This window comes from Cavia porcellus, unplaced genomic scaffold (genome assembly GCF_034190915.1).
Source record: "Cavia porcellus strain 051 isolate PalLab524CR breed Dunkin Hartley unplaced genomic scaffold, mCavPor4.1 scaffold_1, whole genome shotgun sequence".
Lineage (NCBI taxonomy): Eukaryota > Metazoa > Chordata > Mammalia > Rodentia > Caviidae > Cavia > Cavia porcellus.
Window position 1 is genome coordinate 193,604,795 of NW_026947484.1, and position 23,006 is coordinate 193,627,800.

The following is a 23,006-nucleotide window of genomic DNA, read 5'->3' on the forward strand; positions in this document are numbered from 1 at the left end:
CACCTGGGGCATAGAAGGCTCGGGATCTTGCCAGGTGTGGTGGCACATGCCTGTAATTCCAGAACTTGGGCACCTATGGCAGGAGGATAACCAAGAGTTTGAGGCCAGCCTGGGCTACATAGTGAGTTCAAGGCCAGCCTGAACTGCATAGTGAGATGCTGTCTCAAGAAACAAAATAAAACAAAAAGGCTAGAGGTCTGGGTGAATCAGATGAAAAGGGCTCAGGAAACTCAAATTTCAGGCCAGTTCTGGGCCTGGACCCTTCTGAACTCATGACCCTGTTGTTCTATAGCATCGCTACTGCAGCCCATCACTACCTGCTGTACGCAGCTCTACAGACGGCCACTCCCAAACAAGATACTGAGGAAGGTCATCTGGGTAGAACTGCAGGAGGCTGATGGGGACTGTCACCTCCAGGCTTTTGTGTGAGCTCTGACCCCACTCTCAATACCTAACTCTGACCTCAGTCCCAACCCCTGATGCTGATCCCAACCCCAGCCCCAACTTCTGATTTTGATGCTGGCTCCACGTTTCATCTGGCCCTTCCCCCATCCGTGGACTGTAACCATCCCCCAAAGCATGGGCACAGGTTTAAACCTTTTCCTTCACAGGCTTTACCTGACTGAGCGCAGTGTCTGTGTCCACCCCAAGAATCGCAGCCTGATTCAGTGGCTTGAGCGCCATGGGAAAAGGTTCCAGGGGACTCTGCGCAACCCAAATCTGGGGCTGTGAGAGGAAATAGTCTGGAGCTGCCAATACCCGAAATAATAAAGCATCAGTGGACACAATCTCAGAGTGCAATCTCCAAGAACTTCCTCATTCTCTTTATTTTGCATCTTCACAGCACCTGCAAGGGGCAAGGCCAAGAGCCAGGGACCCGCACGTTCTCCAGGCACCTATGTACATACATATATGCAAAGAACACATGTTCCACACCTCACATACACACGGTCACACATAAACACAGACATGCACATCTACAGACATCCTTAAGGTGGACTTCAGCTCCAGCATGAAGTCAGAGGTCCAGACACTTTTCAGCTGGCAAGTTTGGAACACAGAGTCTCAAAGAAACGGGCTCCAGACAGAAGTCCCAGTTGAGACCCCCACCCACAGGGATCTGCTGCCCTGTAGGGTTCTATTTGTCCATCCATCCACACCAGCAAGACAGTTACAGGCAGAATCAGCTGGAGCACTTGTGGGTCTTCTACAGGTCTGGAGTACCTAGGAGAGCAAGAGGCAGATCAGGAGAGAACCAGGTATTGACTCTCACGTCCTGAGAATGAAGGCGGGGGGTGGACCCAGTTCTGAACCCAACACTCTGAGAAAGGATAAAGAGCCCAACTTTGAAGGAGCCTCAAAATCTTAAAAATGAGGAAGCATTGGCCGAGGATATAGCTCAGTGGCACAAGTTTGCCTGGCAAGCACAAGGTCATAAGTTCAATCCCCAGTAAAAAAAAAAAAAAAAAATAGATGAGGAAGCATAGGGGCCGGGGGTGTAGCTCAGCGGCGTAAGCGCCTGCTTGGCAAACGTGAAGTTGTGAGTTCGATCTCCAGTACCGGGGGAAAAAAAAAAAAAGGCAGAAACAACTTAGCCCGGGCATATCAAGCATGAGGTTAGAGTCAGGCACAGTGGAGGACATCTGCAATCCTAGCTACTCAGGAGGCTGACATAGGAGGATCACAAACCCAAGACTAGCATAAGCAATAAACAATGTTGCAAGACCCTGTTTCAAAAAGAGCTGGGGATATAGCTCAGTGGTGAGCAGCTGCCTAGCATACAAGTCCCTGGGTTCCATCATCAGTACTACAAAAAGAGGAGGGATGAAGAGACGGGAACAAGCACTGATCCAAGACATCCCAAATGAAAGGACAGATACTTAGCTCTGAGTCTTCTTTTTTAAAACAGAGTCTGACTATATATTTCAGGCTGGCCTTGTACTTACAATGTATCCCAAGCTGACCTCCAATTTGAAGCAATTCTCCTGCCTCAGCCCCCCAAGCATAGCCAGGCATGGTGGCTCATGCCTATAATCCCAGAACTCAGGTAACAGAGGCAGGAGAATCATTGTGAGTTCAATATTAGCCTGAGCTGCATCATGAGAGCCTGTCTCAAAAAACAAACAAACAAACAAAAAGTGAGTACTGGGCCTACAGGTATGTGTGCCACCACGCCTGCATCAGCTCTGAGTCTTAATGCCCTGAAAATGGGAAGGCAGCCTACCCAAAGTCCCTAGTGCCCTGAGAGAAAGGAAGAAGACCAATTCTGAGCCTAGAGACTAAAGAATGAAAGCCTAGACATAAGAATGGGAAAATTAACTCAGATTCCCAGCATCCACAAAATCAGGAGGGCACCTAACTTTTAAGGCAAACAATCTCAAAATGATGGTATAGATCCCAGGTCTAAACAGAGAAGCCTACGCACCTGGAAGTTTTTCAGTTGGAATCATCGAGGCCAGGAATCCAGGCTTTCGGTGTCCATCCTTTCCGCCCCATCTCAGCCTCAGCCTAGGGCACAAAAAGGCAACTGTGCCCCTAACAATGTAGGGGATCACAGTCTCCTTCAAATGTGTTTTTTAAATGTACTTTCTTGGTATTGGGCATTGAATCCAGAACCTTTGCACTGAGCTATATTCTCAGTCCCCCTTTTTTAATTTTTAATTTTTAGGCACAGTCTCACCATATCACTAAACTGCCTGGGCTGGGCTCCAACTTGAGACCCTCCTGCCTCAGCCTCTCAGAGTGCTGAGATCACAGGCATACACCACACCTGGCTTCAAGAGCATTTGTATTAGTAAAGGGTCAAGAGCAGAATCAGTGAGAATCATGAAAGTGGGGTGTGGGGATTAGGATGGGGTGAGAGTTTAAATCAGAGAGGTTATTGGAAAGTCTCCGGGAAGTCATAAAGGATGAAATGGAATGTGGTTTCTGTGGGGATCTGAGACTGAGGGACCAAGGGCAGTCACTTACCAGCACCCCAGTGCCAAAGCCCCAGCTGCCAGTCCCAGGATAGAAAAGATTCCCAAAGACACTAGCACAACCATCTGCTCCAGAGGGTCCCTGTGATCTGAGAGAGACAGCCACATCACCTCTGTGACACTCAGCCTGACCTACTTGGTGCCCCGTCTCTCAGAGACAGCCCGTTCTCTACAGCCTCTGCCATCTACCCAAGCTCACCCAGTGGCCGAGGGTCTGGCTGCAGAGAAGGCCTCGGAGGAGCTGTGCTGTCCACAAGCTGTGTGTGAAGCTTGTCCGCATCAGGAATCTCATTCGTGAGGGGCCCTAAGGGAAGTGAGACCTAAGAAGAATCCACTCACAGAGGGGCTGGGGCCGGGGCCTGAACCGGATGCAGGGCTCTCAGACATGGGGCCTGAAAGGCTTTTGGGAATGTGGCTTATAGAAGCAGAACAGGCAGGAATGGAGCTAGGGCACAACTACAGGCCATCAAGGCTAAGGCCTGGGAGAGTAGTCGTGGGGCATGTGCCACATGACTGCCTTCAGCAAACTGATCTGGGCACTCGATGCTGTGGGTGGGGCCTCTGCTCTTTCCTCTGGCTTCGTTCTTACCAGTGCTTGGGGTCCCCCACACCTCCGGGCTCCAGGCGCTCCAGGTGCCTGCATCCAGAAAGTCCCTGGCACTGACCCGCAATGCATGAGGCAGCCCAGCCACAGCATCTGTGATTACCTCCTCCAAGCCAACGGGCTCCACCTACAAGTGACAGCATTATCAGGGTGTCAGCACAGAGCCTACCCACACAGTCAAAATGAGTTTCCCTTCTTCCCAGTGCCATCCCCTTCAGCATATGGAGAGTCTAAGCCTTAAAATTGTATGGCTAGTGTGGTAGGATTTATACCTGGTGTTCAGAACATGGTCGTTTGTTTGTTTATTTTATTTTGTTTGTTTTTAGACAAGATTTCACTATGGAGTTCAGACTCAGATCCTCCTGCTCAGCCTCCTAAGTACTGGAATTACAGGTGGGCACCACCACATCCAGGTGGAAGATGCCAGTTGCTGTAGTTTAGATCTGGGGTATTCTCCAGAAGCTTCTTTATGTGAAGGGTGGCAAAATCTTGGGGCACTATGGCTAACTCATCATGAGGTGAGGTCAGAAGACGTGGGTCACTGGAGGATTGGCGCAGAGGGTATATTTCCTTCTCCAGCTCTTCCCCTCTCTCTGCTTCCTGGCTGTCAGGACATAAACAGCTAGCTTTCTGCTGCTGTCCCACTCTGACATGTCGTTTCTACCTTGGAGCCAGCCACCCATGGACTGAAACTTTTGAAACTATGACCAAAATAACCCTCTCCTCCTCTAAGCCAGGTACTGTATCTCACCAACAACAAAAGTGACTAAGATAGTAGTGTGATTACTTGGAGAAGCCCTGCCTGAGTTCAGATCTTTGCTAAGCCACTTACTGAAAAGATGATGGGGCAGGAAGAAAAGGAAAGGAGAAGAAAAAAAGAAAAAGAAACTGAGTGTGGTGGTGCACATGTGTAATCTCAACACTCAGGAGGCTGAGGCAGGAGGATCACAGTGAGTTCAAGGCCAGTCTAGGCCATAAAGTGAATTCAAGGTCAGCCTGAATTACATAGTGAAACCCTGTCTCAGAAAGCAAAAATCAAAAACAAATAAACCACTTACTGGGTGAACTTTGGGCCTCTGTGCCTGTTTCTTCATTTGTGAGACAGAGGTGAATACACCTGAACAAGGCCATGCAGGTAAAATATGTGGCACAGAGCCTGGGAGACAGCACCAAATGTGGGTTCTGATCTGCTGCTCCTGCTGCTCTCCAACCCAATGCCAGCCAATCTTTCGCATTGCCAGAGGTGGGAATCCACTATTACCCTCAGCTGGGCATGAAACAGTATAAGAGGATGTGTCTGGGGTGAAAAGCATTCTTTTCCTGGAAACATTACTCTTTCAGAGCCGCTGTCTTCCCACAGATGAGTTTACGTCACACTGTAGTGACAGTCCCATGGACAGCACTACAACCCAGCACCCAGCACAAAGCTTGGCCCCCAGAAAACTCTCTGTAAGGGGAGGTACCAGGTCTCCTGGGAACTACGAGTGCCTGGAAGCCATGCAGGACACATGGGCTCACCAAACCAGAGACAGGACCCACAGCCTGAGGCTGCACTACATCCCAGACTGTACCGTGGACCAGGTGGGATGCTGTGCTGGCCGGTACTGCAGTCGGAACTTGAGCAGGAAGTGTGGCTGTCGGGGCCAGGAGGAGGGGTACGTCCAGCTGGCATGCAGGCGTCGTGGGTAACCAGGAACTGACTCCACCCGCAGCCCCTCGGGTGGGTCAGGGCGCACTGAGGACGGCCAGATACAAAGTCAGGGCAGGCAACAGTTTCCAAACCCTCCCACCACTTCCCAAGCTTGCCAGCTGCTCCATGTAGGGTGGGAGACCTTAAACTTGATCATCTATTAAACTCTGTCATCCTTATAAAATAAGCTGAATTCTGGGGGTAGTTTTTGGAATGCTGCACGCATAAAAGTTTTGTTTTGTTTTGGTTTGGTTTGGTTTGGTTTGGTTTTTTTAAAGACATTTGGTCCAAATTCCAGTTGAGGTGTTTGGTTTGGTTTTGTTTTTTGTCTGCTTTGTGGTACTGGGCTTGAAACCATGCTGCCAGTGCTCTACCACTAACCTATTTCCAGAGGCCCAGTATTTGGGGAAGGCAGGGGTCCTCACTATGGAATTCAAATTGACCTTGAACTCACTACGCGGCCCAGGGTGCCCTCAAACTCATGGTGATCCTTCTGCCTCAGCCTCTCAAGTGCTGGGATCACAGGCATTGCACCCAGCTCCCAGCCCTTTTCATTTTAATCTGAGACAGGGTCCTGCTGAATTTTTCAAACTGGACTTGATTTGCGATCCTCCTGCCTTAGCCTCCCAAATAGCTCAAATTAAAAGCATGGGCCACCACACTATTCCACCCAAGCTTAGTTCCTCCTACCCACAGGGCAAGAGGGAGGAATATCTGGCAGGAGATTCAGCTGCCTTAGAGCGAGCACAGGCCCTAAAAGCAGGGAATCAGCCCGCAGGCTAGGCCGCCGGGAAGGACCTGTGAGTAATGAAGCAGCCTCGCCTATGTGTGGAGTCCACACTGGGAGGGAATTGCTTGGGAACTGTGTAGGGACAGTTCTGAGTCTGCTGGGGTCTCCAAGGCAAGGACCTAGGAGAAGGTACTCACAGATGTTCTGCAAGCTCACATCAAGCAGGCGAGTGCTGACCCCCAGTGGGTTCACCTCTGTCACATTAATCCGGTACTGGCTCCAGAACTCTGCCCAATAAATAACACAGCGTGCAGCCCCTCGAGGGTCCTGTGGGCATGGCTGCCCTGTGGACAGACTCACCCTAGGAGGGAGGATTTAGTCCTGGGATTTGGAAAAAACAGTTGTGGGACACAAGCTAGAGCCCCCCAGCCTCTCCCTTATGTCCTACCTCTGGTGACCAGTTCCTGGGAACATTTTCTTCCTGGGGGAGAAGGGGCTGTCTAAGGTCAGGAAAGAAAAGGAACCCTCCACCCTCTCCATGGCAGGACCTCCCTTCCTGCCTCCCACACCCCCACTGCGCTGGCACATCCCAGTACAAAGGCGCCCACACTCAATCGTGCACACACCTGTAGGATGTGAGGTAGCGGGTGGGTAAACCACTAACTTGGCTGGGACTCCAAGTGCAGGAGATGTTCTCATAATCAGAAGCTTGGCAGGAGACCACAGGACGAGCAGGGGGATCTGGCGGCAGAGAGTACAGCTGGAGACCAGTAGTACCTCCCTATCCCACGAGGCCTGCCCAGGTCCTGGACTCTCTCCAGAACCCTATGGCTCACCATTGCCACCATCCTGAACTCACAGCCCAGCTTCAGGGTCACTGTGCTTCCAAGTTCACCATCCAGGGTCTGGCAGATGTAGGTGCCCTCATCAGCAGAGTCTGCCCGGGCCAGGACAAGGTCATGCCCCAGTCCAGAGTCAGGTCCCTGGAGCAGCCTTGGCTCCTTGTCCCGAAACCAGAACACAGGGGTCCTGGAGATGAGAGGAAGTAATGACTGACAGAAGCTACCGTTTTCCCCAGCCTTCTACCAGCACTTGAAATAAAATCCAAGTTCTCTTCACTGGCTTACAAAGATCCTTGCAATCCAGCCCTTCCTGTTCTTCCTCAGCTCCTACTTCCCCCATAGCCTGTGAACTCTGTCCACATTGCTCTGGTTCCTGTTTCCATAACTACTCAACTCATACCTGGAATCTTATCACTCAGGAGGCTAAGACAGGAGGATTGCAACTTTTAAGGCCATCCTGGACTCAGCCTGGACTATGTTGTAGTAAGACCCTATCAAAGAATGAGAGGGCCAGGGATACAGCTCAGCAGCAAGGCCCCTGCCTGGCAAGCATGAGGCCATGAGTTTGATTCTCAGTGGGAAAAAAAATTTAAAAACTGGACGAAAGACAAAGGAAGGGGAAAGGTGAGAGAAGGAGCGCACAGGGAGCCGTACTCAGTTTATGCCCACCTCAGGGCACCTGTACTAACTGCTGTGACATGTGTGTGTGCCTGCCTCTCTGCTGACCTTAAGAAATCAGCTTCAGGGAGACCTTTCCTGATAGTGAACAAAAAATAACTACTGCCACTTTTAAGGGTGTTTTTTCTTTTTTTTTTTTTTTGTCTTTTTTGAGACAGGGTCTCGAACTATGCAGTTCAGGCTGGCCTTGAGCTCACTTTGTAGCCCAGGCTGGTCTCGCACTCCCAACAATCCTCCTGCCTCAGCCTCCCAAGTGCTGGGATTACAGGTATGAGCCACGACGCCTGGCTTGGTTTTTTTTTTTTCAACGTCAGGATTTAGGATTTTCTGTCCTGCAAGCATTACTATCTAGCAAGATTATTATTTGTTTATTGTCTGTTTTCCCCAAAAGGAGGTAAACACTGAGAACAGGCCAAGTTGCCTGGCTTGTGCTGTTCTGGAATCTACAACAGACCAGGCACTCACAGTGCTCAATGCATATGGCTGAATTCTCTGTGGAACAAGGACTGTCTGTGGGTTAGGACAGCAAGGCAAGGGTCACACTGGGCAGGGTCAAGGGTGGGAGGGCATCAGAGGGTGAACAGCGTCAAAAAGTAGGTGAGGCACTTACCCAGAGCTTACTCCGGGGCAACACAGCCTCACTGGCCTGCCAGGCTGCCCATACTGGACCCCTGTGGAGGGCATTCGGAGGTAAGGCTCTTTCTTCACACCCGCCCCTCCCAGCCCCCCTCCTCCACTTTATCACAGTAAAGGAGAGGAGCAGACTACTAAACCCTGGGTAGAGCTGCTGAGTGAAGTATCAGGTCATTATAATCTGCAGACAGGGCAGAGGACAGGGCAGAGGAAGAGCAGGTTGTCAGGGATTAAGGCGAAAGGGGAGCTGATTTTAGCCAGGAGAAAGGGCCACAGTAATTGTGGCGAATCCCAAGTCAGAGCTGGGAGTCAGAAACTGCTTGTTCTTCTCACCTGGGGGGCCCCAGGCTTGGGGGCAAGGGGAGGAGGCAGGAACCAGGGCTATAGCTACGGCCACCAGGACCCTGCTCAGCCCTGAACAGCTGCTGCTCATCTGTGGGGAGAGAGGCTGGGTCAGGGGTCCCCTGTGAGGAGAGAGGCAGGGTCAGGGGTCCTCCATCCCTGGGACAGAAGGCTAAAGCCTGGCTTCCCCTCTCCAAAACTGGGGCTTCCTAGGAGAAACAATGAGGCACTGAGCAGGATAACACTGTCCGAAATCAGTAGGGGATCGATTGGAGGCCCCTTTGCTACCATATATTCAGTGTTATCCACATGTCTGCATGTACACACACACATATAACACACACACATACAACACACACACACACACACACCCTGCATCTCAATCCTGGGCTTAGGGCCCAGAACAAAAGCCGGAGGCAACACACAGTGCCAGCAACCACCCCCTCCACTGCCCTTGGCGCCCACCCCTGGCACCAAGGGCTGGCGCTGGCTCGGCCACTCCCATTAACCCTTCCAATCTGGCTGCTGGGAATTCCAGCATTCACCCCCACCTGTCCACAGCTAATCACCACCTTTGACTCACAAAGAGCAAACTTTATCACTCTGGAGTAGGGGGTCACCATGGTGGGTCTGAACGCACCCTGTAATTCCACCATGAGTTCTTAGTCGTGCTCTGATTGCCTGGGCCTGGCTCCTCGAACAAGCTACTTAGGCCACTCAGCTGGGCCTGGCTTAAAACCTTTGTTGGGATCATGCCTGTAGAGCTGGCCAGGGCTAGGGTGCAGACTGGGGCTACACAGTTAAGCAGATCCAGATGCCCTGGCTGCTGCTAGAGGCTGAGGGCGGGCAAGCAGCCAGCAGATGGAGATGGAGACAGAGTGGCGGAGAGGAGAAGGGAGCCAGGAGCCTGCAGGAACCCAGGCCTTGGTGCCACAGCACCAAGTGAGGAGATCACTCAGTGATCAGGACCAGGAGGTGACAGGGCTGGGCTGGAGGAACAGAAACTCAAAAGTCTGAGAAGGAGCTAAAGGGCTGTGGAGTAAGGAGCTATGATTTGGGCCTGGGGTGTGCAGGAGGAGGAAGCAAAGGAGGAGGAAAAGAAGGAGCAAATGAGAGGCCTGGGTGAGAGCGCTAAAGAGGAAGAGCACCAACCCCTCCGGAGTGGACCTAGACCAGAGCAGGGGCTTCCATATGTCCACACATCTATCTGGGTCTCTCTGGCTTACCCTGGCTCCCTGTCCAGCCCCACCCTACCTTGTTGATCCCAGTGGCTGAGTGTCCATGGTCTCCAAGAAGTCCTCCCACTTCCTCCCACCAGCCACTGAACCAGCTCGTGCTGCACTCAGTGCTGGGTCCCTAGCACCATGCTCTTCTTTCCTTCTCAGCCCCACCCACTTTGGGCCCTGGAGCTCAGCCACCCTTAACCAGGCCCCCTCAGCCTTCCTTCTCCTTCCCCTCTTCCCCTCCTTCTTTCTCTCTCCTCCCTTCCCACCGAAGGCCCTGGAAAGGGAAGAGTCTCCCCCCAGGACAGAAAGGAAGCCAGGGCCCGCCAGAGGGAGAAAAAGGTTGCTTATGTTTATGTTCCTGTCAGAGATTCCCCAAGTTTTTACATAGCCACACACAGCTACATTCATGCTGGACTCACTAGGTAGAGTTAACAAAAGGACACTACACTAACCACATGGACACAATCAAACAGAAAAACAGATACAAACTTGTGCACCTACTTTTTTTTTTAACTCCCCAGCAAATGTTGCCTTAGGGCCCAGCTGCCTGTTTCTAGGGTTAAGAGAAGCCCCAGGCTGGGGAATACAAGAAAAAGCCAGAGTCCAGTTGCCCCTCCCCTGTAAGTTCCAGCCATTTCTTACCTCCCCTCCCACCCTTTGGGCCTCAGCACCAGGAAATGCCTTTGGTTCCCTTGGTGCCAGGTACGCAAAACCCACACTTACCCTCAGACTGACACTCTCAGATACAGTTACACCAAAACACTCAGACACCCTCACCTGGATTCAGAGAGGCACACACACAGTCTGATCTCTGGGTGTGTGTGTGGGGGTCACGCTGCTCCCTAAAGGTAAATGCTCATGATGGTTTAAGGGTCCTCATCTACAATGGCAGATCAGCAACTCAGGATCCCAGGTAGACAGACTGTCAGGCTTAGGACACAAACACAGACAGCATCACAACACTAGAAAGCAGATCTGACTGTCAGCTGGCACACACTCAGGAGGCCGAGGCAGGAAGACTGCAGCGAGTTCAAGGCCAGTCTGTGCTACATAGCAAAACCCTGTTTCAAAAAGAGAGATACAGAGACATTTAGGAGACAAAACTGTGAGAGACACAGGGAGAAATATCCCCAGGAAGACAGCCATCGAGAGAGAAAGAGAAACACGAGGAAACTGAGTCAGAGGGACAAACAGCAAATGATGAGCAGTAGCCCTTCACTTTCCGAGGGTCCCGCACAGACACACGCTGTCAGTAACTCCTGGGCAGAAGAAGCAAGGGAAGCATGGGTGCTGGGCACAGGCCTGTTCACAGCGCAGCCAAGGAGAAGGGTCGGTGCCATTGGCTATCAATATGCAAACAGCTACACTCCCACGCGGTCCGCGTTAGGACACAGGACACACACGTATGCACTTGTCTCGCTCTTGCTGTGCTCCCACAAGCAGGGTCACCTACTCTCACACTGACAGACACAGCCACACACCTCAGAGAGACGTCCCAAACACACCCCCTGATGTGGTCACCTCTCTCTCGGTCTCTTCTCACACACACACACCCATCTCACTAAAAGCAGAAAGATACACCCAGACTCTCTTCCTTGCACCTCCACATGCAGACTCGGGTACAAGCACGTTGTCACATGCAGTCGCATTAGCTGACAATTGCACCGAGTGACAATGCCCTAGAGTAGCACACACCAGCATCGTCACACACAGACATACTGCATTCCAGCGGCTGCTCCCGGTACTTCAGATCCCACACCGCCCTGCCCCGCCCCCTCCTGGCGAGACTACACCGTCTACACCGCCTGCCCCACCAGGCCTCACCTTCTGCGGCCACGGCCGCCAGCGCCCTCCGCCCTCGCTGTGGCCTTCACTCCCTCCCGCCGCGGGCCCCCGCTGTGGGGTGGCTCCTCCCAGGCGCCAATGGAAGGAGAGAGGTGAAACAAGGGGGGCCTCCCGGCCCATTGGCGCCTCCAGCTGCCAATCACTTTCACCCCCACCTCTGCTGGACACTTCCTGTCCCGTCTGGACCAAGGAGGATACTAAGGTCCGAGTCTTAAACCTTAAACGGGACTGCCCGGAGCTGGTCTGTCCTCCCTGGGACTGCAGGACTGAAACTATCCCGTTCCAGCTGTCCACAAAGCCTCAAGTTCAGGGCTCAGGAGCTAATGTGCAGGTGACAGTGTCCCCTACCCAGGAAAGAGGAAGGCTGGTTCAGAACAATGGTCTCACACTTTGCACTGCAGTGTTGTGGTTGTAGAACTGCCAAGCCCCACTTGGACCAGTTAAATCAGAATCTCTGGAGGTTGGACCTAGACTTCAGCATTAAAACTACCCAGACAGTTCCAAAATGCAGCCAAAGCACAGGTGTAAGATCAGGGGCGTGTGTCCCTCCCACCAAGGACGTCCATCCATTGTCCAGCCCCTGATTTGATCACCTTCCCTATCAGAGTAACACTTCCCAGGCACTTTTAACTCTCACGGAAAAAATACCCTAGGCTGGAAGTAGGCAAAGTTCTTTACGAGGTCCAGTTACTGTCCAACCTTGGTATGATTTTCCCAGCAAGATTCAGTTCCCCTGGGAAAAACTATGACCAGGCTGATAACCTTTTGTTCCCCACCTGTTACAGAAGGGTTATGCTGAAAAGCCATCTTCTTCTAGGTTCTAAGCCATGTGACCCCCTTTCTGTCCTGTAGACTGGAATAAAGGAACAGAGGTACACTGGGGCTGCGCACACTGCATGTGGGAGCGTAGAGAAGCCAAGGACACAAAGCCACCTACACGTGCCCTACTCATCCCTTCAGCCCCTGCGGCCTGAAGCAAAGCCAAGCAGCAGCCACTTACAAAGCCAGGGTCTGGCCAGCAGCCCAGGGACTAGCCACTGACCACTGGGACCAGCATCCTCAGGCCTGGGCTTGGTGGGGAAGGGACTTTGGCCCTTGTAGCCTCAGCCACAGCTAAGAACACAAACATTTTAAAACTTCCTAAACTAGAAAGTCACATGTGCCATGGGTAAGAGAATCTATAGGCCAGATACAATACTGAACATTAGTTTTGTGCAGAGATATGGGGTGAATATTTGCATCAAGTTTTTGCACATCTGTAGGTAAATTGTGGCTAGAGTTTGGGTTTGTTTGTTGTCTTATTTTGGTTTTGTGGTACTAGAGATTAAACTCAGAGCCTTGCACTGAGTTACAACCCCAGTCATTTTTATTTTGAGACAGTGTTTTACTAAGTCTGCATTTCTGCTTCAGCCCTGACAGGCATTCCCCACTATATCCAGGTGCCCTTTAGTCTTTAACCCTAGATCCCTGAAGGTTTGGGTAGAGTATTGTTGATGGTGTGTTTGTTTCATTTTGTTTTTTTTAATTTTTTAAAGACAAGTCTCATTATGTAGTTCAAGTTTGTCTTGAACTCACTATGTAGCCCAGGCTCACCTGGAATTCGAGACAATCTTCCTGCCCCAGCCTCCCAAATGCTGGGAATATAGGCCAACATGCCCAACCCCTGGTTTCTAAGTTCATACTCTTCTAGCATCAGAAATATATAATTAAAGTTTTAAGTTAACTTTATTGATGCTACATCTGCCCAAACTCCACGCCTCAGTCTCCTCTGGCAGAAGGACTCAAAGCCTTGTGGTCAGGCAATGGCTGTTGCCTCGCTGTCCTTCTGCCCCAGGCAGTAGTGCACCTCAGGAAGTGCCCGTAACCTCTCTGCAGCCTGGAAAGGAGACAAAGGGCAGTTAAAGAGGTAAGGGCTACAGAGAATGGTGGCACAAAGTTCTGAGCAGCAGGAGATACCGGGGAACACATTGAGGGATGGGGAAGTAAGGATTGCTGGAGCCACCACAGCATAGGATATATCAGCTCGTGGTTCCTAGAAAAGCCCAGATTTTCATGAGGATTCTTGGGGTCCTAACTGTTAGGATCCTTTGAGGTGGCACAGAAAATGGGGTCTGTAGGCTCTGAGGCCTGACCTGCTCGGGGGTGAGATCCCTCTGGGCCTGGGCCAGCATTTCATAGCCAACCATGAATTTCCGGACAGTGGCAGATCGCAGAAGTGGAGGGTAGTAATGAGCATGCAGCTGCCAGTGGTCCCAGTTGGCCCCAGCCTCTGATCCTGTGGGAGCACCTGACAGGAAAAAGAAGCCAGAGAAGGTAGGGAGGGCCCTTTCTTAGTTCTTCATTCCACCCCTCTCCCGAAACCAGGCCATATACCTAAAAACTACATCTCCCAGCATTCTCCACCAGAAAGCCCAGGCATCAGAAAGCACCCTAGTGAGTTTCTCTAAGTTTGCCCCACCCCACCCCATTTTCAGCATTCCTGCTCTAGACCCTTTCTCAGCAAGGTCTGCTAGGAGATGTGGTCCCCTAAGCTGGGATCCAGGAGCCCAGAAATGGTGATGGAGTTAGATATAGATACACAAATGCCTCACCATGCCAGCCCATGGAGTATGGAAAAGATGTCTCAAATAGGTTGTCATACTTAGTCAACAGCTTCTTCATAATGGACGCTAGATCTGAAATCAGAGTCCAACTCTCAGCCTGGGAACCAGATGCTGGCCCTACCAGAACCATCTCATCCAGGGCACAGGCCCAAGGTCCCAGCTGGGAGACTCACCATCTCGCTCAGCAGTGGTCAGCTCAGGCAGCCGCCGCACATGTCGACGGGGCAGCAGCAATGTTTGGAAGGGCCACACCGCCCAGAATGGGACCAGCACTAACCAGTGCTCACTGGTTAGGACCAGACGTTCCTGAGCACACAAAATGGAGATGAAGTCATAAACCATGTACATGGTCAGCAAATAGGCAGCAAAAACAAAAGAATTTGAAGGATTCCCACCACTTGACCCTACTGTAAACCCCCATCATCACTCCTTTATTGTTGATGTCTTCTAGTGGGTATCTAGGCCACTTCTGCTTTCCCTTTCTCTTTCACACACCCCTCTTGTGGGGTAAGCAAGCTCTTGGGGGCCTTGTTCTCTCCCACCTTCCTGAGTAGTTCCTGGTGGCTGTACTCGATCAGCAGGGGCTCTCCGTGCTGGCTGTAATAGGACTTCTGAGACCGTTCCTCACGTTGAGCCGTATCTGGCAGAAAACTGCTGGCCCACACCTGTCAGGAGATGGGAGCAGACAAGAGCAGGGGAGTCCTTTACCTCCAAGCCACCGCATCACTAGTACACTACCTTTATCTCACCCTTTAACTCAGTTCCCCTGCCCCAGTGCTGACTGGATCCAGTCAAGAAAGCCGCTGCACTTCCGGGTACACTTACCTGGCAGTGGGGGTGGGGGTTGGAACAACCCATCATGGCTCCTTTATTTTCAAAGATCTATTGGATAGAGATAGGGAGCTTTACTTTTCTTTTTGAGACAGGATCACGTCATGTAGCCTTGAACTCATTATGTAGCCCAGGCTGGCCTGGAATTCGAGGCAATCCTCCTGCCTCAGCGTTCTCAGTGTTGAGATTACAGGTGTGCACCACTACACCCAGCTAAAATAGGGACTTTCAATAACGGGAAAGACCGAAGTCGGTACCCTTTCAGCCACACTCTGGAAACAGCTACTCCCTTAAGTCAAAGCTGTACCTTTCCCCTCCCCACCCTTCCAGGGAAAGGGACACCTCACAGACCTGTACCCAAGGGTACTGAGCACCCAACTCCTCTGTGACTGAGGCCCATGAATCGACGACAGCCCGGATCTCAGGGACCGACATGAGAGGCAACGTCACATCCGACCAAGGGTGGAAGCACATGACTTTACTAAGTGAGGAGGGGGGAAGCGATGACAGAGGATAGGGGTTGGGTGCTAGGGACAGAACCCAACCCCAGGGTTTAGTCTTCAATCCTGGTTGAAGAGGGAATATCCATAGTTACCAAACTCCTCGAGCAGCCTCCGCCCGAAAAAGAGGGTGATCGCTGGGTCCTGAGGCAAAGGAACATTACTCTGTGCAGAAGCTCGTCCTAAAAGGCCAAGTCTCCCTCCTCCCCCGTAGTGGCTCAGGTAGGGTACCTGGGTCTGGAGCATCAGGCTGCAGAGCTGGGAAGTCATTGTCAAACAGAAAGGTGCCATCGTAGTGGGGATTCACCTATACAGAAGGAAGGGCAAGAAGCATGCACTGCCCCATGTCACCATCTGGTGGGCTTTAGAGGCTGCTGCACAGGTTGCAGGGGAACGGGAAGGCCCACTTTAGGGAACAAACGGCTTGGTAGGGTGTGATCCGGGTGTGTTCACTGGCCCCGTGAGTGAAAGGGAGCTCTGAGGGGGAGCCTACCCCCCACGCCCACCCTGTGTATGTGGGCTCTCGAGCTTACCTCTCCGTTAGCCCGAGTGGCCCCGGGACACAGAGGGTTGAGAGGATCATGGCGAGGCACGGTCTTCAGAAGCGGGGGCTCCACTTGCCCTTGCCAAGGCCGCTTCATGCGGTGAGCTGACACCAGCACCCACTCATCCTGCAGTGGGTTGTAGCGGATATGTTGATGCTCTGGAGACGGACAGTTAAGATCAGTCAGCCAAAGCCTCCTTCTTTTCCCAGGCTTTCCCTCACAAGAGACCCGAGTTCAGCGGCACACAATTGGGCTCGTCCTGCTCGGGAGCTAAGGGACCGGGTTTGGTTCCTCCTAACGCAGCGGGCGCAGCCCCTATCCGGCCCCGCGGTCCCTTCCCGGAGTGAAGGCGCCGACCTTGAAGTTGGAGCGACAACATTCTAAGAGGAGGGGTCGGCGCAGTGTTCCAGCGGATCCCCGGCCGCCCAGCAATTACCGCTGGACCGGAAGGCTGCGGAGGTGGCGTCCGCCTCTGAGGTCCGCTGGCGCTGCTCAGGGTCTGATCCACCGCGAGACATCGGGCCCGTGCGGGTCGCGGGGAACGTCTGAGCGTCCTCGACTCACGCTTCCAATTCTGTCTGGCCCCATGCGCCCCTGTGATTGGCCAGCCGCCAGCACGTGACAGTTGAGTAAGGGGCGGCCTGGGGGCGGGGCTCGGTGGGCGGAGCAGCTGGCAGAATGAGTTTGGTGATAGGTGATACCACTTCGCGCAGACTGGAGCCACTACCCTGGAAGCAATGCTGCAAAAACTCGGTACTGCAGAGTCCTGCTTCAGGACATTTTTGGTACAGTCATGTGGCTATTCATTCATATGGCTATTCATTCAGCAAATACTTACTAAGCCTCTACCATGTGCTGACACCCAGGCTCTGCATAGAACACCGGGATGCCCCTAGCACAGAAGTCTCATTTCCCTCTCTTCTCCCCAAGTTTACATTGTAGGACCAGCAACAGAAACAGGTTTAGAAAAAAAAAAAAACAAAAAACAAAAAAAAAACCTAAGAAACCACGGACTCATATTATTCATCCTCTCTCTCTTCCTGTCTCTCTGTCTCTGTCTCTCATACACACAAAGCGCACATAAAACACACATGCACAGACCAAAAAACACAAGAAGGGTTAGAAATAAGAGGCTATAAAAATATCAGTTGGGCGTGGTGGCACACCTACCTAGCCTGGGCACATCTGTGATCTCAGCAATAAGAAGGCTGAGACAGGAGGATCACAGCGAGTTCAAGGCCAGCCTGGGCTACATACTAGTTCAAGGCCAGCCTGATCCACATAGCAGACCCTGTCTCGAAACAAACAAACAAAAATGACCTGGGCACAGCGGTGTGTGTGCCTGTAGTCTCAGCTACTAGGGAAATTGATGCAGGAGGATCAATGAGCCCGCAGAGTTCAAGACCAGCCTGGGCACCATAGTGAGACCAATCTCAAGAGCAAAACAAAATTGGATGTAGTGGTGACCGCCTATAATCCCAGCACTCTGAAGGCTAAAACAGGACTGCTGTGAGTTCAAGGTCACCCTGGATTACATAGTGAGATGCTGTCAGAAAAGAAAATGAGGAGAGAAGGGATGGAGTGATACAAAGTGTGAGGAGGACAGGACTGTTAGTAGCTCTAGTCACCATCTGAGTGGTATCAGAGGTATTTCCTTTGTGTGTTCCTTTTTTCTTCTCCATGTTTTTGTTTCTTTTGATGAAACCAATTAGCTACCACTAGAACAGAATTCAAATTAATATCTCGCCTGCACTTCTAAAGAGCCATCTAAATGTGATATACACCTCTTTCCCACTTCATAGTGGAGAACAGTTTTCAGGGTTACCGTGAATGAATGACAGAATGAATAACAAGCTGAGATTTGAATGTGGATTCCCAAGAAGATTCCCAGTGCTGTGACATGTGTCTAAGACTTGAGCAGGATTCAGGACAGAAACCTAGTGAGCTAGGAGCTAACCTACAGTAGGGAGGCCCCTTCTCCCAGGCCACATCAGGCCAAGCCAAGTATTCTGCAACTGGGCTGGAAAAAAAGTCATTGGTTATCTACCTGCTCTTTGCCCTAGAGTCCTCAGCCTGGACTCCAACTAGGACACTAGCTAGGGAACAGGAAGTAGGCACTAAGAAATGAGTTTTGTCTGTCCCACTGGTTGTTCATAGTACAAGATAGGGTAAGGGCAGGGATAGGAGACCTGCTTTTCTACTTTTTCAAGTGTCTGTTTCAGTGTCTGGATTTTGGAGGCTGTTTCATTTTCTCAGGAACACAGTTTCAGTCCTATACCCTAAATCATGCCAAGTTATTCTGCACCCCCCCCCCAGGAATATTACCATAACTCTGTGCCTCTCACCTCATTTTGGGGGAAAAAAGAATGTTTTAAATCTAGTGGTTTCCTAAGAATTCTCTACTATATCCTCTGTAACTACAGTAATAGATGAGAAAAGAGAATGTGAAGAATTTGACAGATTTTACGAGCCTAACCTGGAAACAGCATACATGTTTACTGCCTATGTTTCATTGCTCAGAATATAATCACATGGTCCCATCTACATAATAGTCTGTGGAATATAATCTGGCCGCCCAAGGGCAAAATGAAATAGATTTGTGGATTTGGCATTGTCTCAGCCATATGCCTCCACTGAAAACTCCAGGGACCATTTCTTATCATATTGAGAAGTTATATTCAACTGTGTTGACCATTCCATCAGTCCAGTGGTGTGAAGCTTTTCTCTTCTGGTTATCATTTATTTCTATAACTAAACATAATGCTCACCACGTGCCAGGCACTAATTGCTTTAAAATATTAGCTCATTTAATCTGTATCACAATAAGGGTATGTACTATGAGGTAGGTACATTTATTTATTCCACTTTACAGATAAAAAAAACTGAGTCACAGAAAACTTAAGTCATTTGTCCAAGATCACACGAATAGTAGATGTCAAAGCCAAGGCTTTGACCCCAGTCCAGCTCCGGAGTTTATTAATCACCACACTATGCTTCCTTTGCCTTTCTTTTAGTTTCTCTCTTTCTCTCTCTCTGCCTACCCCTAGTTGGTGTTTTTTACAGCTCTGTCCTTTACCTTACCTTACTCAGTTAAGCCTCCCTATGAGACTTTATCCACTTTTTTTTTCAGTGCAATAGGTACATTGTTATTTATCCACTTTTTAAATTACCATCTTTTCTGCAGGATCCCTAGAGAGATCAGAGCTGGTGGTATGAGACCATACCATCTCCAGACAGAGATCTCCCTCTTACTTGCACCAGTCATGATCTCTCTCATCTTGCACCCTCTTCCATGTCTCCACTCTAAGGCAAAGTCTCAACCCATTACTCTCCTGCAGATTACCCTCCACTGACTTAGTTGGGAGGCCCTCCTCTTAAATTTCATGCTTCTGAACAAAACATAAGTTATAGGCTACCAAAGAATCCATGTTAATCTAGCATCGGGGCACATGCTTCGAATTTCAGGACTCTAGGAGGCTAAGGCAGGAGCATCACAAGCTGAGCCTACCTAGGCTGGGCAATTTAGTGACTTTAGATTAAGACCCTGTATCAAAAGTGGGGAGAGTGAGCTGGAGATGTGTGGCTCAGTGGGAAGGTCCTGGGTTCAATTTCCGCTGCGTGGGTGGGTGGTGCAGTCTCCCTCTGCAACTCTGCTCTTACAGTGGGCCCATTTTGCTCAAATGCCCTTCTCTCTTAAGACTCGGCTAGCAAAAGTGTCAGGCCTCTAAAAAGCCTTCCCTAAAGTCCCAGGTTTCACTACCTCGTCTCAGGATCTGTGCTAGCAAAGGTAGGCCGCGATAATCTCGAGTCCCAAAAGGCTCTACTTTCTGGGATTGCTTTCTTTGCCAGGCATTTAGCTCAAGCCGGCAGTCAGCCCAGGGTTTTTTCCGTAGCGCACCAGCCTAAACAGACGCTGCCCGAAGACCCCAGCGCTTGCAAATAAGAGGTTGGCCCCGCCCCCTTCCCTCACGTGCGCGGCGCCGCCCCGCCCCCTGCGCTCTCCACAAGGAAATGATTCAACCGATGGGGCGGTGCTATAGCGCTCGGGCCGTTCCGATTGGCCAGGGAGAACCATACCACGGCGGTGGCGGGGGAGCGCGTCCTGGGCACCGTCGGGGGACCCAGAACTGTAGAGCCCCGGCTTTGGGCCCAGGTTCCCTCTTGCATCCCCGTGCCGCTTCACTCGAAGTGATGCAGTGGGCCGTGGGCCGGCGATGGCTGTGGGTTGCGCTGTTTCTGGCTGCCGTGGCGGTTCTAACCCAAATCGTGTGGCTCTGGCTGGGCACGCAGAACTTCGTCTTCCAGCGCGAAGAAATCGCGCAGCTGGCGCGGCAGTACGCTGGTGAGCCGGCCGAGGGCGGGAGAGGGGCGGCTAGTCTAGGAGCCCAGCGCGGTTCCCAGGGCATCGGGCCTGGAGCTGTCCCTGACCGCTGCTCCTCGGTTTCCGCCAGGTCTGGACCACGAACTGGCCTTCTCTAAGCTGATCGTGGAGCTGCGGCGGCTGCACCCGGGACACGTACTGCCCGATGAGGAGCTGCAGTGGGTGTTCGTGAACGCGGGCGGCTGGATGGGCGCCATGTGCCTTCTGCATGCCTCGCTGTCCGAGTATGTGCTGCTCTTCGGCACCGCCCTGGGCTCCCGCGGCCACTCGGGTCAGTGCTAGTGGAGGGCCAGACTGGGAGGCTGGGGCTGGACCTTCCCTCCTTTTTGACGTTTGGCTGAGCCGTGTGATGGTGCGGACATCCTGATATCGGTCCATCTAATTATTTAGGCCGCTATTGGGCTGAGATCTCCGACACCATTATCTCTGGCACTTTCCACCAGTGGAGAGAGGGCACCACCAAAAGTGAGGTCTTCTATCCAGGTGAGTAAAGAAGCTCCGTCAAAGAGTGGGCGTCCTCATGCTGGAAGGACCCACAGTTGAAAAGGGGGTGTTGGGGAAGCCCTCTTCACCCTTCCTCCCCACCCACCTAAGCCACAGGTGGTTGGCTGGGGCAGAGCTGAGGGGGCACCATTGTTTTCTTCTGTTAAAGGGAAACAAAACATAATAGCTTCCTGTCAAACATGTCTGATTTTTATTTATTTTATCCAATCAATATTCCAGCAGTGAGGAACACTGGGGACACAGTAATCAGAAATGCTCTCATACCCCAAAAGACAAGACAGTTAGGTCCCTCCATCCTTTTTTAAAATAATGAAACAATGTACATTAAAAAGTGGAACCTTGGACTTCTAAGTGAATTTGAGGTAATGTATAAGCACAAAAACATTGTGATTGAACAGCTGCATTTCTCAGAAAGCCTCACAAATCTTGTGACCACACCTACCCAGCCCAGCCGAAGTTAACCTAAATGTCCACTTGATGTGAGTGAGGTTTGGGAATTTATATTCCCATGACTTCCATACAATAACCCATGGCTATGTAGAGAAGTCCTGGTTTCCACCAAGAGAAGATATGGGCCAGATGGTGCCACAGAACTTTAGGAGTGACTATGCGGTACTCTTTCCTTTCTAACTGAAAGACTGCCAGTGAGGTAGGGCCTTTTCCTTTCCAGAAAGCCCATGGGCCAGGTGAACCCAGCAATAGAGAGGCAGGGCAGAGATGGCCTCCTCACTTGTGTGCTCCCTGTCCCCCAGGGGAGACAGTGGTGCACGGGCCTGGTGAAGCAACGGCTGTGGAATGGGGACCAAACACATGGATGGTGGAGTACGGCCGGGGTGTCATCCCGTCTACCCTGGGATTTGCACTGGCTGACACTGTCTTCAGCACCCAGGACTTCCTCACCCTCTTCTATACCCTTCGAGTCTATGCCCGGGCCCTCCAGCTTGAACTCACCACCTACCTCTTCGGCCAAGACCCTTGACCAGCCAGGCCTTGAAGGAAGACTTGTGGCAACAGGAGTGGGCAGTTCCACATACATCCACTAACTGGAGCCCATGTGCATAGGCAGGGACCCACTCATACCATGCCAATACTGAGTTCCTGCTGTGCTAGGAAGGACATATATGCTTACACATTCAGACCCATGGGAACAATTTGGACATACAGATGCCAAGACCTGAATCTACTGCAGGATCATGCACTCATGTCCATCCAGAGAAGTGGTCCCCAGTATACCAAGGGGGCCAGTCATGTCTGAACACATTTCACAAGCTTGACTCACTAACTCAGGCCTTCCAGAGCTTTCTACCTGCAGTTAGGGCTCTGGAGTTAATGAGGGTGGGTTTCACCCTGAGTCTAACTCCTCAGCCTTGCTGTAGTGGGAGTAGGTAGGGGAGCTTCCCTTTAGAGGCCCCCTTCCCTGTGGCTATGACACCCCTTCCCTTTATTCCCTGTCATCACCATATGCCTTATCCCCATTCCATTCCCTTGCTATGCAAGTGCCCTTGTGGCTCATCCCCTGCCCTTTCAGCCAGTAAGTCAGCTGGGGAACCAGAGGAATGTAGAGAGTCCTCAAGTGAAGCTCTTCCATCCCTGAAAGACCCTCCCTCATGCCTCCCTTGGGGGTGTGGTGGGAAAGTTGGCCTCCACCATGGCTCCAAGGGTCCACCCCTGGCTTAGAGAAGGCTTTTTCAATGCGTGTGTACACACCCTATCACAGTTTCCAGACACTGCCCCTCTTGCATTCCCTGCCCATCTGTCTCTTAATAAAGACTTGTCAAACAGTTCCATTTCTTTGTGTGTGTAAGCATCAGGAGAAGCTGATAACTCACGGGAAGCCTCTCACCTGCTGTGCAGTTGAGTTACTAAGACAGTGGCTTTGGACTATGGCAGAGCTTTACATTTGAGGATGCCTAATTAAGAAACTACAAATTATCAGACTCCATGCTACCAGGAGATCAGGGGATTTGGGCTGAGGCCTTGCGATTAACATATGTGAGAACACCCTTTTCCACACAAAGGAGAATGTCACCATCTGAGCAGCTCAGGCCAGAGTGAAGTGTGTGTCTCAGCTTTG

At 51.4% G+C, this 23,006-nt stretch overlaps 4 protein-coding genes across 16 annotated transcripts in view; 2 read left to right on the forward strand and 2 right to left on the reverse strand.

Annotated features, from left to right (window-relative positions):
* LOC101789071 (C-C motif chemokine 27) overlaps positions 1 to 793 on the forward strand; it is an 18,673-nt gene extending 17,880 nt beyond the window's left edge. For both annotated transcript variants that reach the window (XM_063226178.1, XM_063226200.1), the window contains 2 exons: positions 293 to 425; positions 612 to 793. In XM_063226178.1, the coding sequence (XP_063082248.1) occupies positions 293 to 425; positions 612 to 732 (254 nt within the window). In that variant the 3' untranslated portion in view covers positions 733 to 793. The remainder of the gene's footprint in view (positions 1 to 292; positions 426 to 611) is intronic.
* Il11ra (interleukin 11 receptor subunit alpha) lies at positions 791 to 11,671 on the reverse strand. Of its 9 annotated transcripts, none has more exons than XM_063226057.1 (13): positions 9,752 to 10,185; positions 8,489 to 8,619; positions 8,133 to 8,193; positions 6,839 to 7,031; positions 6,629 to 6,762; positions 6,451 to 6,483; positions 6,200 to 6,363; positions 5,154 to 5,317; positions 3,568 to 3,709; positions 3,178 to 3,282; positions 2,971 to 3,067; positions 2,426 to 2,508; positions 791 to 1,224 (listed from the first exon to the last, which is right to left on the reverse strand). In XM_063226057.1, exons 1-13 carry the CDS (start codon positions 10,129 to 10,131, stop codon positions 1,208 to 1,210), a joined length of 1,704 nt encoding a protein of 567 aa, XP_063082127.1. In that variant the 5' UTR covers positions 10,132 to 10,185; the 3' UTR covers positions 791 to 1,207. The 9 variants fall into 9 exon arrangements, with proteins under 9 accessions (XP_063082127.1, XP_003470731.3, XP_063082139.1 ...); XM_003470683.5 differs by having other exon boundaries at positions 6,629 to 6,743; positions 6,862 to 7,031; positions 9,752 to 10,177; XM_063226069.1 differs by lacking the exons at positions 2,426 to 2,508; positions 9,752 to 10,185 and adding an exon at positions 11,548 to 11,671 and having other exon boundaries at positions 8,489 to 8,588.
* A 1,603-nt stretch (positions 11,672 to 13,274) lies between these two features.
* Galt (galactose-1-phosphate uridylyltransferase) lies at positions 13,275 to 16,824 on the reverse strand. 4 transcript variants are annotated; one of them, XM_013153628.3, is made up of 11 exons: positions 16,484 to 16,824; positions 16,036 to 16,173; positions 15,734 to 15,809; positions 15,598 to 15,646; positions 15,354 to 15,483; positions 14,997 to 15,053; positions 14,714 to 14,836; positions 14,345 to 14,477; positions 14,160 to 14,243; positions 13,701 to 13,855; positions 13,275 to 13,444 (listed from the first exon to the last, which is right to left on the reverse strand). In XM_013153628.3, the coding sequence occupies exons 2-11, from the start codon at positions 16,141 to 16,143 to the stop codon at positions 13,364 to 13,366; spliced, it is 996 nt and encodes a 331-aa protein (XP_013009082.1). In that variant the 5' UTR covers positions 16,144 to 16,173; positions 16,484 to 16,824; the 3' UTR covers positions 13,275 to 13,363. The 4 variants fall into 4 exon arrangements, with proteins under 4 accessions (XP_013009082.1, XP_003470891.1, XP_013009081.1 ...); XM_003470843.5 differs by having other exon boundaries at positions 16,036 to 16,205; positions 16,484 to 16,656; XM_013153627.3 differs by having other exon boundaries at positions 16,036 to 16,205; positions 16,405 to 16,538.
* Positions 16,825 to 20,187: 3,363 nt separating this feature from the next.
* Sigmar1 (sigma non-opioid intracellular receptor 1) lies at positions 20,188 to 22,718 on the forward strand (the record flags this gene model as incomplete). The annotated part of the gene is given in 4 exon segments (NM_001172992.1): positions 20,188 to 20,389; positions 20,499 to 20,699; positions 20,819 to 20,911; positions 21,685 to 22,718. Coding segments are annotated over 4 exon segments (672 nt in total). The 3' UTR covers positions 21,912 to 22,718.
* Between the last annotated feature and the right edge of the window lie 288 nt (positions 22,719 to 23,006).